The sequence below is a fragment of the Notolepis coatsorum genome (assembly GCF_963971535.1).
Source record: "Notolepis coatsorum genome assembly, chromosome: 3".
Classification (NCBI taxonomy): Eukaryota; Metazoa; Chordata; class Actinopteri; order Aulopiformes; family Paralepididae; genus Notolepis; species Notolepis coatsorum.
Genome location: NC_140167.1, coordinates 101,438,558 through 101,456,548, shown reverse-complemented (window position 1 = coordinate 101,456,548; position 17,991 = coordinate 101,438,558). Strand labels below are relative to the sequence as shown.

General features: G+C 43.0%; 1 protein-coding gene across 1 annotated transcript in view; it reads left to right on the top strand.

The window, feature by feature from the left end:
- LOC311225307 (abl interactor 2-like) overlaps positions 1-17,991 on the top strand; it is a 108,253-nt gene that overhangs the window by 65,746 nt on the left and 24,516 nt on the right. The window contains exons 5-6 of the mRNA XM_084310532.1: positions 11,404-11,556; positions 15,903-16,030. Coding sequence (XP_084166658.1) covers positions 11,404-11,556; positions 15,903-16,030 — 281 coding nt within the window. The remainder of the gene's footprint in view (positions 1-11,403; positions 11,557-15,902; positions 16,031-17,991) is intronic.

Genomic DNA, 17,991 nt, shown 5'->3' with positions numbered 1-17,991 from the left:
ACAGATTATGCACATAAAACGCTGAAAACAACTGAAGCAACAATAGTATTTTAATGAGGCTATTATTATTATCATTATTATTTTGCAACAAGTTAGCCCTCTCTTAAATAGCACATATAAATGAATAACTAACTTGAACTAACTTAATAGGATTGAAGTGATATTTGGCTTAAAAAATCGGTCGCCTGGCAAAAAAGAATAAAAAAAAAAGCCAGACGATGTGCATTGGGCCGCGGCTCTCTGACGCCTTATTTTCTGGGTCCCGGCCTGAAAAGTTTGGGAACCCCTGTCCTAGTACATGCTGACGTGTGCCTCGGCACTGCACAGGGACAACATAGGTCCAATTTAGGTTGGTCGAATTACCGACATAAAAAATAAAAGTTCACTTTAGCCCCTTTAATAGATGCCATGCTGACCTCAGGACCGACTTCTTGTAGATGGCTTACAGATGTCAAAATGTTTGATGGTCTCCCTCTGTCGGTCTTTCTGTCCAACCTAAACAGACAATCCTTGTGATATTTACATTTAGCAGACTGCGCTAGGAGAGCAGTGTTTTAGCTGTAGACATGATTTGTATTATTTTGTTTATTTTATTACTTTAATCTATGCTTTTTCCTACACTGTGTGTGTGTGTGTGTGTGTGTGTGTGTGTGTGTGTGTGTGTGTGTGTGTGTGTGTGTGTGTGTGTGTGTGTGTGTGTGTGTGTGTGTGTGTGTGTGTGTGTGTGTGTGTGTGTGTGTGTGTGTGTGTGTGTGTGTGTGTGTGTGTGTGTGTGTGTGTGGGGCCAGGTTGCTAAGCTCTCTACGGCCAGCTGGCTCTATTTCCATTGGCTGAATATCTAGCTCCCCTATTGGTTGTGTTGCTGCTGCTTCCTGCCAGCTGGCAGTGATTTTATTGGCTGAACATCTAGATCCCCGATTTGGCTGAACCAGTGTTCCTTCCTGCCCCATGCTATTTTACAGACACGGGACGCTTGTATCCTTTCGGCAACAAACCTTCCCTTCCGCGTTGCTCTGATTGGCCAGCGATCTACGCTGGTTTCGCCCCTGCGCCCGTGCGAGCGCGCGCATGAGCCGCGATAATGCCGGCCGGCGGGAATACTATCCTCGAGTTAACCTAATTTATACAAATGGAAGTATTGATTTCGCCGTAACGAATCATTAAAAAAATATACCGTTAACTGGAATATGTTGTTTCTTTACACATATGTTGGATTATGTAATTGGTTTGTCATGAACCAATAATTGTTTACAATGAACGGTGGGGCTAATCGAAAGGACTGGACACGGACAAGTTAAACAGCAATCAATTAATTTAATATAACAGGTAGTTCGAGCTGCATTTTCGTGCCTACAACCACACCACAGCCACAGGGATATATCCGGCTTTGACGAGCTCTCTCTCTCCTGCCGATTAAATTCAGCAGCTCTTCCACCTCGAGTGCCTGTAGCTGCCTGCATTTGCACAAAGGCGTCCATCCCTGCTGCTAGCTAACATTAAAACTAACCTAAAGTTAGTTGTTCACCAACAATCTACAGACACCAACAAACACAGAACCGGACTGTTATATTAAATTAATTGATTGCTGTTTAACTTGTCCTTGTCCAGGGGGGCAGGTGGCGCACGGAGATTACGTTCGTCACCAACACCGGGAGACACTAGGATTCGCCTGTTCGAATCCAGCTCCCGGCGTTGCTATCAGCTTGGCTGGCCTCTCACGCTGATACAATTGGCTGTATCAGGGGGTGGGAAGCTGAAGGGTGGGTCCTGGGCATTGTGGACAGCGACCCCTACAGTTCGGTCGGGGCGCCTGCTCAGCGAGGGTTGGATCTGAGGAGAGATAGTGTGGCCTCCCACACGCTACACTCTCCCCGGTGAGAACCTGCGCGGCCAGGTTGGCCTGCCCCAGGCTGCACATGCGTCGGAGGAAAGCATGTGACAGTCTCCGGTCTCCCGGACCAACAGTAGGGGAAAGTACGCAACAACCAGGAAGGGTGGGATGGGAGAAAAATCGGGAAAAAGGAGGGGAAGAAAGATAAAAAAAAAAACGTGTCCTTGTCCAGTCCTTTCGATTAGCCCCACCGTCTTTTAGGGCAGGGGTTCCCAAAGTTTTCAGGCCGTGACCCCCGAAATAACGGTGTCAGAGAGCCGCGACCACCACTATTATAGGAGGTGGTATACATTAAAAAAAGAAATTATTAAGTGGAAAAAAATAGCACTGGAAATCAACTTGCGGCTGCTCGCGACCCTCCCCACTTTGGGAACCACTGTTTTAGGGGGCCCTTTTTGCTCACTAACCCAACTTGTTTACTACTGGACAAAAACGATATAGTGTAGCTTTAGGCCCCGTTTAGACGGAAACGCTAGCAGGTGAATCTGCAAAAATATTTTTACAGATGTGCCTTTCGTTTATACGGAAACTGCGTTTTTACGGGGTGAAACCGCAAAAAAGTGAGACTACCTTCCAGGGTGGAATTCCTAGAAACGCAAAACCTTTGCTCTCTCGTCTAAACTATCAAAACCGTATAAATCTGTTAAAACGATGACGAAAGGGTTGTCACGGCTCTGGTCGCGCGTACTGCTTACGTCACAGGTAGCAGGTAAGCGCCAGTAGCCGAGACGTAAACAAAGCAAGTACACAGTAAATTCTGCTGAGTAAATTGTACTCAAACTGAGTAAAATTGTACTCACTTGGGCTCAAATGGACTCAGTTTGAGTAAAATTTACTCTGCGAAATTTACTGTGTATGTCTGACTATATCAACGGAGATCACTTGAAGGCTACATTGGCAGTACTTTTAAAGACACAAGAATCAGTCCAGTTTTAAGATACGCTATTGGAGCTGGAATTACCGCGGCTGCTGGCACCAGACTTGCCCTCCAATGGATCCTCGTTAAAGGATTTAAAGTGTACTCATTCCAATTACAGGGCCAGCAGGTGCCTCGACTGGCCCGCACCGTTCTGTGTTCTGAACGTAGCGTTATAGCAGTACTTTTAACCCTTCCACTGCCACACGACAGAAGGTTAACCCTTTACTATCACACAACCGGCTGTCGTGTGGCAGTGAAAGGGTTAAATACACAAGAATCTGTCCCGCGGCGTGAGTGGACCCACTGTCTGTGAGTGACTCTACTTTGGTCCAATCACATTCCCCATCCACAGTCTGCGAATCAGAGGCAGAGTAGGGCGGGTCTTCACAGCACGTCATGTGACATATGCGCCAATCGTGTGACAGCGGTGCTCCGTCGTTACAGCCTCGTCTGCACAGAGAATTCCACCCCAAAACGCTCGTCTAAACGCAAAATTAAAAGTGAAACCGCAAGACGACTTTTGCGGTTTCTGTTCACAAAACGCTCGTCTAAACGTAGCCTTAATCTGTTAACTATCAATATATGTATATAACCTCAAAATATCTTATTTAACCCCTGTGAAATGTACTCGAACATATGATCAACTAAGTTACCCTGCGTCAAATAAGTTACTGTAAATGGGTAACTTAGGTGACATTTTCCATGTTTTGGGCCTCCACATGCAGAACTTCAATGACAACCAGCTGTCACATGGCATTTTTCAAATCTAGATTAATTTATTTTAACATACAAAATACTTGTAACACTTTTCTGAATAATATTGTAGTAATTTAGCTGACGTTTAATGAATCTACTCTAGGTCTATGTAACGGTTGTGACGTCACCTCAAACTTCGACGCCCAGAGGGAGATTCGAACACGGGTCTCCCACACTGTGTGCAACAGCACAGACAATACCAAAAGGTATTTTATTTCATAAAAAAAAAGAAAAAGCCAATACCAAGAGGTGAATTCACTTCTTTGTACCGTGTCTATGCGTCTTTTGAGGATGTGAGAGTGAGTTTAACCCATAGCACCGCTACTCACCCCAGCCCTTTGTGACTGCGCTTCACGATACCATCCGTTACACTCACCCTCCTTAAACTCACTCCACTCCACCCAAGGCATCCGGGTCGGCACCATTGTAACGGGTGTGACAACGTCACCTCAAACTTCGATGCCCCGAGGCAGATTCGAACACGGGTCTCCCACACCGCGTGCAACAACATAGACCGCTATACCAAGAGGTGAATTCACTTCTTTGTACCATGTCTATGCGTCTTTTGAGGAGTGAGTTTAACCCATAGCACCGCTACTCACCCCAGCCCTTCGTGACTGCGCTTCACGATACCATCCTGGCACCGCTCCTCACCCCAGCCCTTCTTGACTGCGCTTCATGATACCATCCTGGCACCGCTCCTCACCCCAGCCCTTCTTGACTGCGCTTCATGATACCATCCTGGCACCGCTACTCACCCCAGCCCTTCGTGACTGCGCTTCATGATACCATCCTGGCACCGCTCCTCACCCCAGCCCTTCTTGACTGCGCTTCATGATACCATCCTGGCACCGCTACTCACCCCAGCCCTTCTTGACTGTGCTTCACGATACCATCCTGGCACCGCTACTCACCCCAGCCCTTCTTGACTGTGCTTCATGATACCATCCTGGCACCGCTCCTCACCCCAGCCCTTCTTGACTGTGCTTCATGATACCATCCTGGCACCGCTACTCACCCCAGCCCTTCTTGACTGCGCTTCATGATACCATCCTGGCACCGCTACTCACCCCAGCCCTTCTTGACTGTGCTTCACGATACCATCCGTTACATCTATACAAAACGTTTTGTCAAATATCATGAAATATCAGAAGAGACATACCTCATGGTCTTTCCACATCTGTTCTTCTGAGGAAATGACATCACACAATGTTGGTCACATGATTATGGCACATTTTTTGGGGGGAGGGGTTTCTTCAATGGGTAACTTACTGTAGGTAGGTGACGGTGATTTCTCTGACACGCATTCAATTTGATATTTAACAACTAAATAATTGTATAATTGCTATATTTAATGTTAAGAATATTTTACATATATGCTATTTTTTGTGTTTTCTGTGATTGTAGTCCGTGGATTTTTTTAGCTACTCTTTGTACAGAAATTACTTAATACTTAGTTCAATACTTAGTGATATTACAACAAAACGCATTAGTGATAATGATTAATACATATTTCTGACAATTAATCAGAGATATAACCCACAGACATTAAATGTACCCACAATTTGATATTCACTCAACTAACATGTTTAGCGTGATGCTAACCTAACACTAACACATTTAGTATGATGCTAAATTAATGTTAACGTATTTAGTACGATGCTAGCTAACATGTTTAGCATAATTTTAACATAATGCTAGAATAGATTGAACCTGACTGCTACAAGGACTGTATAGAGTCAGGAACTAGTTCACACAAAAAAATCGACCTGTCGGAAGGCACTTAATCTATTCCAATCTTCTCCAAGAACTCAGCACAGACAGTCCAAGGCCTTCTTTTCCCAAAAATAGTTGAGGTTTTAGTCCATGTCAATTGTTTGTTCAGCAGCTCGGTGCTTACATGACCACATGCTTCTGATCAACTTGGGCATTATTTCGCCATAGTGCGTCTGCACCAAGTTTAGTTATTATTATACAATTAGAAGTGTGTGTGGTCATGAAAACGCAGTGCTGGTCAACAAACAATTGCTTATGGACTAAAAACCAGACAAATGGAATAGATTAAGTGCAACCAGGTGGGTCTCTCCCATTTTTTTAGTGAACCAGTTCCTGACTATACAGTCCCTGTAGCACAGAGTCGGGTTCACACGGCTAATGTTTAGTATGATGCTAACTAACATGTTTAGCCTAATTCGAACTTAACCAGTGGCGGCTCGCCACTGGTGGCGCTAGGGCGCCGACCCACCTGTTAAATGAGAGAAAAAAAAAAAAACTTTTTAGTTTTTTGTTTTATAGCCCTATAAATAATATAAACATGTTTAAAATGAATAATATTTACTCATTTTAAGTATGTTTGTATTTCCAATGCACAATATAACGTTATTATCTAAATAAAAAAACAGCGTTTTCATGGGCAGGAAGTGACGTTTTTTTTTATTTTTTTGTATTTCTCGCCCGGGCAAGAAGCGATAGCGCTCTGACTGCGCGTCACAGTTTGATCGCTGTCTCCGTCACAGCCAATCAGTGCATACGGCGTTGTGCGTTGAAATATGACTATTATGTTGGAATCCGAGCGCGATTTGAAGCGGTCTAGAAAGCAGCGTGAACTTCCGTGAGAATTTCCATAGCCGCATTTCGCGGAGACGCTCTCTGATTGGCCGACGCCAGTATTTTTTTCTATGGCAGAATTTCACAGAGACGATCTCTGATTGGCCGAATCCAATTTCTAATGTTCCAATTCTAGCTTCTAGCTTGGTTCCTGGTACTAGGACTGTTGTTTGTCTTAGAGCGTGCCGTGCTGTGACTGCAAGTTCTTTAGACTGTTAAGCTTAGGCACTCTTTCAAAGTTGGTTAAGGTTAGAGTTTGTCTTAGAGCATGGCGATAGAACGCCAGGTAGTTTGCAGTCTGTTCGAGCGGAAATGGACAAAGGAATGTACTTGTTGAGTGTTGTGCTAACGTCGACGAGCTCAGCTGAGCTAACACTTGGCTAACAAGCTATATGGCGGATTATACACGTTTCCTGCCCTGGACGTTTCAACTAAACAGTGAGTCTCTCTCTCTCTCTCTCTCTCTAACGTTAGTAGTACTACTAGGCTGGTGCGGGCTAACTGGCTATCGTTCTGGGAGCTAACGTTAGTAGTACTACTAGGCTGGTGCGGGCTAACTGGCTTAACGTTAACGGTTGTAAATAGTTTTTTTAGGAGCAGTACTACTGCTGGCCATTCATGAAGCGAGACATTGCTGATTGTTTATTTATCGATGGCTCATTGATTTAACTACTGCAGCTCTCTCGGATTGAAAATACGTGGATTATGGCTTGTTCAATATTGTCTATGTTTGAATGAATGAATGAATGAGAACTTTATTAACAGATTGCAGAATGGGTACAATACAGTACGGCTCAATACACACAATTGTTAAGGGGATGCAGACCAGAGAAAGACGTTTGTCTTGTTTACATCAGGGTCCCAGATTTTCGATTCATATCGATAGTTTAATAGCTAGCCTTGGCTCGTTTAACAATATGCAAAATATGTGTACAGCCCTGTACTCATACTGAAGTTATTCTTGGTATATAATAGGTCTGATTGTGTAACGAATCGATTCCACGTCGCGCTGTGTGTGAGAGAGAGAAGGAGAGAGGGAGAGATCTGCCTGTGTTTGGAGACGGGCGAGTTTTGTTTCTAACTTTTCTATTTATATTGTGTTTCAAGTTGTGAATTAGAGTCTAGACTATACTTTATTTGACTGGTTGTGTGTTGTTGTAGTAACAGCTGAGCGACTCGTTCATAAGAGCCGATTCATTGCCGTGAGCGTGAGTCGAATCGCTCACGTCTTGCCATGAGTCTTGCGTGGTACAGTACTGTACTGTACATGTTTGCAAAATATTTGGTATAGCGCCCCTAGTGGCGAAGTACCCAGCGGCCGCCACTGAACTTAACGCTAACACATATAGAGCATGATGCCAAATTAATATTAACACGTTTTGTTAGCTGTTGTTAGTTGGAGTGAAGGTCTTATTGGACTTGAAAGGAGACGAGGAGAAAAGGCAAGTGTAGTGGAGCATATTGGAACATGGCCAGGTTAGCTGAGGGCTGGAACCCTACCGTGGTCCAAACCCCATGTCCTTCTGTCACCTCACACACACACGCATGCACACTTCACAGACTCACAGTTTTACATAGCAGTCCTCACAGTCTGTACCAGAAATGTAAATATTTATTTTCCAAAATCACAGCCTTACCTTTAATCCAGCCTCTCTGATGAAATTCTGATAAGATAAGATATTCCTTTATTGATATTGATCCCAAGTTTCAAGTTCGTTTATTAATTGTCACAATAAAATACACATACTTTACGGTGAAATGCTTGGTTCTGTATGAGCCCCTGAGAGTGTGCTTCATACAGTAAAAAAATGTAAGTAAGTAAAGAGGAATATACAATATACACAATACAATATACAATCTAAAGTACAACCTAGGTGCAATCTAAGTACAGTGAGTAAAAATTTGTAAACAGTGAGGTACAATGCAGAAAATGAGGTACAAAACTTTAAGGTAAAATGCAAATGAGGTATGAATGTAGTGCAAATCTCTTTAATAATAGATAACTATAATGTAGTGTTAAAGTGAGTGTTAAGGTGAGTGTTTGTTTAAGTGAGTGTGGACGTGTGTAATGAGTGTAGATGATGGGTTGTTACATAGAGTCATTGAGCATCCTGATGGCCTGGGGATACTGGCCATGAGACTCCGGTAGCGCTTACCTGTCGGGATGCTCTCTATTGTGCACGAGTAGAAGTTCTTGAGGATCTTCTGACTCACTTTGAACTTCCTTAGGCGCCTGAGGAAGTAGAGGCGCTGCCGTGCCTTCTTCACTACACTGTCAATGTGTGTGGTCCATGTCAAGTCCTCGGATATGTGGACTCCGAGGTACTTAAAACTGTTCCCTCTCTCGAACGGTGCCCCGTCGATGGTATGGGGGCTGTAGTCCTAATAAACTAACCTACACTGTAACACGCAACACTTTGATGAACATTGTTACTCAGCTGATAGAGTTATACCCTTCTTGCTGTCTTGTCGCACAGAACTTGTAAGTCGCTTTGGATAAAAGCGTCAGCTAAATGACTAAATGTAAATGTAAATGTAGTCCCTGGCCCCCGACCTCCTAAAGTCCACAATCATCTCTTTCGTTTTACTGACGTTCAGGGAGAGGCTGTTCTCCTGACACCACAGCGCCAGGTTCTCTACCTCTCCCAGGTAGGCCCTCTCGTCGTTTGCAGAGATCAGGCCCACCACGACTGTGTCGTCAGCAAACTTGATAATTGTGTTGCTGTTTCGCTGTGCCACGCAGTCGTGTGTGTACAGCGAGTAGAGGAGGGGGCTAAGAACACAGCCCTGGGGGGCACCTGTGTTGAGAGTGATGGATGAGGAGGTGCAGTTGCCTGGTCTCACCACCTGGGGTCTTCCTGTCAGGAAGGCTTGTATCCTTTCGGCAACAAACCTTCCCTTCCGCGTTGCTCTGATTGGCCAGCGATCTACGCTGGTTTCGCCCCTACGCCCGTGCGAGCGCGCGCATGCGCCGCGATAATGCCGGCCGGCAGGAATACTATCCTCGAGTTAACCTAATTTATACAAATGGAAGTATTGATTTCGCCGTAAGGAATCATTAAAAAAATATACCGTTAACTGGAATATGTTGTTTCTTTACACATATGTTGGATTATGTAATTGGTTTGTCATGACAAACCAATAGAAAATCGCGAATTAACCTGTGGTTATCCTATTATATTAACATAGCTACAACAACACACAGTAACGTTAATATAATTACATGCATCATTGTTTACAATGAACGGTGGGGCTAATCGAAAGGACTGGACACGGACAAGTTAAACGGCAATCAATTAATTTTATATTTAAGGTCTCTGAACTTGACTACGAGTTTGGAGGGGACTATTGTATTGAATGCCGAGCTGTAGTCGATGAATAGCATTCTCACATAGTTCCCCTGCCTCTTGTCCAGGTGTGATGCTGCTGTGTGCAGCACATGGGCTATGGCGTCCTCCGTGGACCTGTTGGGACGATATCCAAATTGCAGCGGATCCAGGGTGTTGGGGAGGGAGGAGCAGATGTAGCCCTTCACTAGCTTCTCAAAGCACTTCATGGCTATGGAGGTGAGAGCTACAGGGCGGTAGTCGATGAGGCAAGCAGGCGTGGATCTTTTGGGTACAGGGATAATGGACAGACTGTTCTAAGGACAGGTTTAATATGTCAGTGAATACCGGGGCCAGTTGGTCGGCACAGACTTTTAGGACGCGACCGGGGATACCGTCCGGTCCTGCTGCCTTCCTGGTATTCACTTTCTTAAAGGTCCTCCTCACCTCATGTTCTGTTATCCTGAACACTGAGTCTCCATCGGCAGTGGCTCTACTCTCCATTGCAGTGGAGGCTGTGGGCTGTTGTTGTTATTTACAGCCTCAAATAGGGATGCTCGATATTGGCTTTTTTACCGATACCGATATTCCGATATTGTCCAACTCTTAATTTCGATACCGATACCGATATCAACCGATACCGATATATGCAGGGTTTCCCCCCAAAAAAACTGAATAATTTCAGGTAATTAATAATTTCACTGGATGCATTCAAAAGGCTTTCTAAATGTAAGCATTATCTGTGCAAAATATGATAATTAAAAAAGTAAAAATTAACATTACATATCTCTTGTTGTTGAATTAAACCAACATGCATACTTTTGACAATAAATAAAATAAGAATTGGTTCTTACTTGCTTGCCTGGGTAAATAAAGGTTAAATAAATGTAAAAAAAAAAAAAAAAAAAAAAAGAATGTTTACCGATACCGATATTTTCCGATATCACATTTTACTGCCGATATCGGTCGATAATATCGGTCGGCCGATAATATCGGACATCCCTAGCCTCAAACCTTGCATAGAAGGTATTCAGCTTGTTTGCCAGGGAGATATCATTATTCAGCATGGTCATCTTAGCAGCATGGGGGAGGGGGAAGGGTAATGGTAGAAATACATAAATATAGGCAATACAATTTGATCTGAATAATAGACATAATAGAGAAAAATAAACGGTGTAAACAAAGGTGCAGATGAGGGTCTGTATGCCCTGTCAGTCATATTATACGTTACTCTCAATAAATATAGGCAATACATTTCTATGAGTAAAAGTAAATGGTATACACAAGGTACCCTAACTGGCATGATATACAGTGCGTCGTACATTGTAGTCCGTGCAGGTTTTGGTGGTTAAGAGTCAGACACATTAAGTTGTCATACATTCCTAATAGTTCTCGAGTTCTGCAGCCATTAGTTATCCAGTAGAACCCACTCTCTCCACCGCCCACTCTGTGATTCTCTCCTCAGAAATTGGATTATTATCATCATAAAGGGATATTTAAGTATATATATTTTTATATTATTATATATTTAGTAGAATATGTCATTGTTCAGCAGTCATCTACAAGTAAGCTAGCGACCACTGCGGTCTCGTCCCGTATTATAAATCTAGATGTTGCTGCACCAAAATGATTCACTTCTAATTGTACAGTTATAACACGTTTTTCGTTGTGTATATTGTAACCTCTGGTTGTCAATTCTGTCACAGAGGAGAGGACATTACCATCTGCTGCATCCATGTGAACACAGCATTGTGTTGCGTTTTCTTCAAACCTTTATCACACACAGGAACCACTCCCCCTACAGGCCATTGGATCCGGTGCAATGTCAAGTGGTGCCTAACTTGTATTGATCCTAAATGTTATGATAAAAAAAAAAAAATCTAACCCCATCCCCACACATACAGGAAGAACTCTCCCTACAGGACCCTGGAGCCGGTGCGCCCCCCTGTGGTGCCTAACGACTACGTCTCCAGCCCCACCAGAATCAATATGGCTGCCGGCCAGCTGCCAAGCCCCGCCCGCACTGCCACACTCAACAGTAGACCCCGCACATACAGGTACTAGCTAGCCTAGTACATAAAGGTACCAGTTAGCCTCAACAGTCACTAGCCTAGTGCATAGAGGAGGAGCCAGTTAGCATCAACGGTAGCCAAGTCACTAGCCTAGTGCATAGAGAAAGCAGCATAAATAGTAGATTCCACTTGAATAGGTTCATCGGTAGGGTCTATCAACATTAAAGATATATTTCTTTAGACCCATCCTTCTCACTCACTCACTTTCTCTCCAATACCCCTCTCTCGCCTAGTCTGTTAGCTTTCTCTGTACTTTGCTGTTATCATTTTGACATGAACTACATTACTCTCACTTAGCTTCTCCTCACCATGCTTCTCTTCTCCTGTGCTTCTTCGTCTCTGAAAACTCTGTCTCTCTTTCTTCTCTTGTTCTGGCAGTATATTTCTTTCTTTATCACTCTGTCTTTCCTCAGCAGTACTTATGTGTTATGTGTTCAATGCACATTAATATCCTGGATCGTAGCTAGTATCCCTGTTAACACTTTAATCGCCATGGGTTAAATTCATAATTTACCATCCCTCGCCAGCTCTATTTGTCTATGGAGAAGTTCCCCTTCTTTGCAGGGCTATAACTTTTTAAATTCTATTGCTAAACTGCCATTATTATGGCCCATTCAATGTCCTATATGTATTGTTCAGGGTGTAGCAACGTTAAACTTTTTCATTCACATATTCATACTAAAATATGGTCTAAAGTATAAGTATGTTTTTATCGTTTTCTGCAGCTTTCTTCAGAACGTGATTTATAGCCCCAAATGCATTATATTGATGATCAAATACAGTTTGGTAGGAATCTGTGCGAGATAAAAAATTTCAACTGCACGTACTTCTAGAAGTTTCTACGCATCATCTGATGATGACCGGATGGGCGGGGGATCGTTTATAATTCCGTGGGCAGCGTTAGATGATTCATCCAGAGTGGGTCATATGTTCATCAGATCAGTTAGTATAGAAGACGTTAGAAAATAACGCTGAATCTTACCGTGGCTTCCTCGCGCCGCTGGCAGATGAGCGTGGAACAGATTTTTTTCTATTATGGGATGTAGAAATGCCCGATCCATTTCCAGGTTGTATAATAGTATATATGTCCAAATAACGTTGTTCATTGAGTTAGGGCGAGCGATCTATTATCCAGTGTTTCAAGATGGAGTCGCCGGAGCTATAGCGAGTGGCCGGACCACATACAGTATGGATGAGTACTACCGGTTCAAAGGTTAATATCCGGTTGGCGATCTGCCGATCGGCCACCAGATGGCGCTCTTGAACCGCTAGAGAGTTGAGAGGAGATCACCAGTGTGTCTCAGGGCTCCGGAAAGGAAATATGATTTTGATGACAGATTTTTGAAATATTGACATCAAAGACGAGTTACGGCGTCTTCGGCAGAATGAGCATGGCTCGGAATGACGTCTTAACTCGTCCGCGGCGATCATAGTGTTAAGGTCTTACAGACTCCACCTTTCCGCTCATACCACGCCTATTGTAAACAGGATAGGGTGTTTACATGCACCTACTATACTATCCTGAATTATATCAGAATATGAATGTGTTCATGAACAAATTAATTATCTCTCTTTCTCAGCAGTATCCTTCCATCCTTGCAGCACTGACTAACCTACTCTGTCTCCCGTTCTCTGCTTTTTCTTCCTTGTTGCTTTTCTGTCCCACTGGCGTCCTAACCACACATTCTGGGTCTGTGATAAGGAACCGAGTTAATCTCAGTGAAAAGGAAAGAGAAGATATTTAGATTGGGACAGGTTTTGATTGGGCACAGGTTTAGAGATTGGGAACAGGTCTTGATGGGTTATCTCTTGGAAATAAAAGCATTTCTTCAGACAAATTAATATGGCGATGCCTTAGATTGGTTGTTAGTGAGATATTATTCGCACAAAAAACAATACTATACAGTATAGCCTTGTATATAAGAATGTGTGCTAGGAAAACTCTGCCGCCACCCACTGTCTTCGGCTGTCCAATCATTGCTTGACTTCCAACTTGTCTTCATCCAATCACCTGCTTCGCTTCAGCCACTCTGGAATCGTCAGAGCTCTCCGTCAGATTTGTGCATTTGCTCTTTTGGAGTCTTAGGCTGGATAACAATTGCTTTAATGTATTTATTTCCTCCAAATGTTTAATCGTGTTTAGTAAAGAACTTTTGTTCTGTTGTTATCGCCACGGGGTTAGAGCGATGAGCTAGGGGACTAAAATTGCATGAATGGAATCCAGCCCTATACTCTGCTTTTGCTGACCTTAACTTCCTTTCTTATACAACGCTCTCATTGCTCTTCATTGATCAGTTGTAATCATATCAATCATTGCTCTTCATTGGTCAGGTGTAATAATTTATATCAATCATTGCTCTTCATTAATCAGCTGTAATAATTTACATCAATCATTCATTGCTCATCATTAATCAGGTGTAATCTATATCAATCACTGCTCTTCATTGATCAGGTGTAATCATTTATATCATTACTTTTCTCTGCAGCCGTTCACTTTTCTGTCCATCTCCTGTCGGCTGTTGTCTCACTGTCTCTGTGTAGTTATGTCTGCTATTGTCTCCCTGTCGGCTGTTGTCTCACTGTCTCTGTGTAGTTATGTCTGCTATTGTCTCCCTGTCGACTGTTGTCTCACTGTCTCTGTGTAGTTATGTCTGCTATTGTCTCCCTGTCGACTGTTGTCTCACTGTCTCTGTGTAGTTATGTCTGCTATTGTCTCCCTGTCGGCTGTTGTCTCACTGTCTCTGTGTAGTTATGTCTGCTATTGTCTCCCTGTCGGCTGTTGTCTCACTGTCTCTGTGTAGTTATGTCTGCTATTGTCTCCCTGCTGTCGGCTGTTGTCTCACTGTCTCTGTGTAGTTATGTCTGCTATTGTCTCCCTGTCGACTGTTGTCTCACTGTCTCTGTGTAGTTATGTCTGCTATTGTCTCCCTGTCGACTGTTGTCTCACTGTCTCTGTGTAGTTATGTCTGCTATTGTCTCTCTATCTATCCTGTCATTGCATTTGTCGTTGGCTTTCAATATATTTCCTATCTCTCTGTCTTTCTATCTAACTGTGTGTGTGTCTCTCTCTCTCTCTCTCTCTCTCTCTCTCTCTCTCTCTCTCTCTCTCTCTCTCTCTCTCTCTCTCTCTCTCTCTCCCCCCCCCCCTCTCTCTCTCTCTTTACTGTACCAGTACTGTCAAATACATTAGCTCAGGCCTCTCTGATGAAATGCATTGTGTCTGGGGCTGTGTGTGCTCTGTTTGTATCTGTGTGTATATATAGTTTGTGACCTAACATGTAATTATATTGTGTGTGTGTGTGTGTGTATATAATATATATATATATCTATATATATATATATATATATATATATATATATATATATATATATATATATATATATATATATATATATATACAGTATGGTCTGTATATTTGACCTGGCATAATGTGTGTGTGTGTCTGCTCTGAATGCCTGTTTATATTCTTGATTGTTGCATCTATTTATTTACAGTAAATGTGCATATGTACGTATTCCCATCTGGTTTGTGTGTGCGCGGCGTCTATACAAATAGTAGCTCTAGTTCTGCAGACCCCTCTCTGATTGGTTGAGCTCCATTTCTGCAGCCCCCTCTCTGATTGGTTGAGCTCCATTTCTGCAGGCCCCTCTCTGATTGGTTGAGCGAAGCCCCTCGCGCCTAAGGTTATCGAGGTGCTTTGAGGTGCTTATCGCGGAATCCGCCATGATTTTCATTCAGCGCTTCAGCTCACCTGGCAGAGCAGCGGTCCTGCGGTCCTGCGGTCCGTTGTTGACGAGTTCAAATCCCATCAAATTTTTTTTTTTAACGTGATTTTTTTTTTTAACGTGTATTCTTTCGCCGGTTAAGGTTAGGCATGGTTAAGGTTAAGGTTAAGGTTAGGCATGGTTTCGGAGTTGGTTAAGGTTAGAACGGTTAAGTTTAGGCGCTGTTAAGGAGCTGGTTAAGGTTAGAGTTTGTCTTAGAGAATGGCAATATTCTTTCTATGGTTAAGGTTAAGGTTAAGGTTAGGCATTGTTTCGGAGTTGGTTAAGGTTAGAACGGTTACGTTTAGGTGCTGTTAAGGAGCTGGTTAAGGTTAGAGTTTGTCTTAGAGAATGGCAATAGACAGCCTATTTCCGCGCGACAGCTCCCAGCAGAGGGGCTGCAGAAATGGAGCTCAACCAATCAGAGAGGGGTCTGCAGAACTAGAGCTACTATTTGTATAGACGCGCGTGCGTGCACCCCTTTGTGCTGGTTTGTTGTTGTCGGTGTATAGAGAACAGCTACGTATATATCTCACCATATTGACTGTGTGTGTGTGCGTGTGCAGTGGTTCTAGTGGCGGCAGCCATCTTAGCAGCAGCAGTCGGAGCAGCAGCAGAGAGAATTCTGGGAGTGGCAGTGTGGGCGTGCCTATCGCCGTGCCGACGCCCTCCCCACCCGGCTCCGCCTTCCCAGGTACAGAAACACAAACACATACACACACATACACACACATGCTGCAGCATAGCCCCGCGTGTGCATGAACACTTACATGCGTGTACTCTTATCCGTCTGTCTGTCTAACTGTCTGTCACTCTATCTATCTCTCTATCTGTCTCCCTATTCTCTGTCTATTCTCTCTATGGAGCCGTCTGTTTGCTTGTCTATATTTATCTGTCTATCTCTCTGTGTCCTTCTGTCTTGTTTGTCTGTCTGTCTGTCGTCTTAACTGTCTTTCTCTCTCCGCCTCTCTCCTTCCACAGATAGTTGGATTGGTCAAAGTCAATCAAAGCCTTGTCAGATTACAGTTATTATTAGAGAGTTAAGGATGTAATTGTACTCAGTAAAGTCAGATAATTGACTAAACAAGCATTGCTTCATTAGCTTCATCTAGATCAGGGGTTCCCAAACTTTTCAGGCCGCGACCCCCAAATAACGGTGTCAAGAGAGCCGCGACCCCCACTATTATAGAAGGTAAAAAAAAAATTATAAAAAAAGATTATAATATATATATTTCTTTTTAATAAATGGAAATGTATGGTTGAAACATGCAAACGTTCAAACGCACACACACTAATAAGCATTGGAGGCTTTTAACCAGGGCTGGACTGGGGAAATCATTCAGGCCAAGAAATATAGTGCAAAATATAGCCCCATTCAGGCCACTTTTTAAGCAGGGGGTCTGGGGGTCCCCCACCCCACCAGGACATTTTTTGTTACAAATACTTCATTTCCTGCATTCTGGTGCAGGATTTTTTTATTTGTACCCATTAAATGCCAGTGTTTGTGATGGCATCACAAATTATTGTTAGAAAACAGGCTAGCATATGTATGATTTTCTGTTTTTTTGTAATCTCAGATTGAAAAAAATACAATCTTTTATTCAACGTCAGCCCTGATCATAACACCACATATTCATTTTATAATTGTACCCCTTTAAATGCCAGTGTGTGTGATGGCATATATTTGCAATATATCAAATGCAAAGTAGATTTTTCTGGGGGGGATTATTACAGGCTAGCATGTGTCAATGATTAGCAACAACAGTTTTTTGTAAGGGTCCCGCCTCCACCAATCACATGCGGCTCCCGTTGTGTGTGTGTGAGAGCAAGAGAGAGAGAGATAGTTCTCCAACTTGTGTGAGTTGCAGTGATCTCCTGGTTGTTCCCCACCTAGGTTATCTAACTATTGCGCTGCTGCAACTAGAAACACTGGCCTGGCCTGCTTCTAAGTCCAGTGGCCTGACAGCATACAAAAAAAAAGTTTAATCATCTGGCGACCCCCGCGGCGGCTCGCGACCCCCACTTTGGGAACCCCTGATCTAGCTAGAAATTTGGCCTACACAATAGATATATGAACAAATATGTATACAGTATAATGAGTATAATTCATATTGAGTATAAAGAAACCAGAAATAGTTTGTGTAGTATGTGTATTCCACAGCTCTGCACTGCAGTACTTGAGTAGAAACTGACCCCTAGTGGTGAGATGAAAAATGATTTGCTTGCTGGGTATTATATTGGTGGACTTCTGAATTCATTATGAAATTATTTTCAAAATACTCTGGTAAAAGATCTCTTACATCTGCTTTTTTAACAAAAATACACATTTGAAGTATGTATGTAGTAAACACCTTTTTGTTTTTGAAATAGTGGCAAAGACTGAGCAAAAGAGTCTCTTAAGACTAGTGTGATGGTTACTGATTAGTGATTACTACCCCATACAATGTTACATTAAGTAAGATATGGAAACATAAGACTATATTACAAGGTCAGCAAACAAGACTTATTAAGATAATAGCAGATATTCTTAATAATACCAAGGGGTTTCATGGCCTCCTTATGTGCTCTCCAACAGTCGATCATCTACTTGAACTCCCAAAAGCTTCACAACAGAAACTTGTTTAACCTGATTTCTATCAATATTTAAGGATGCTG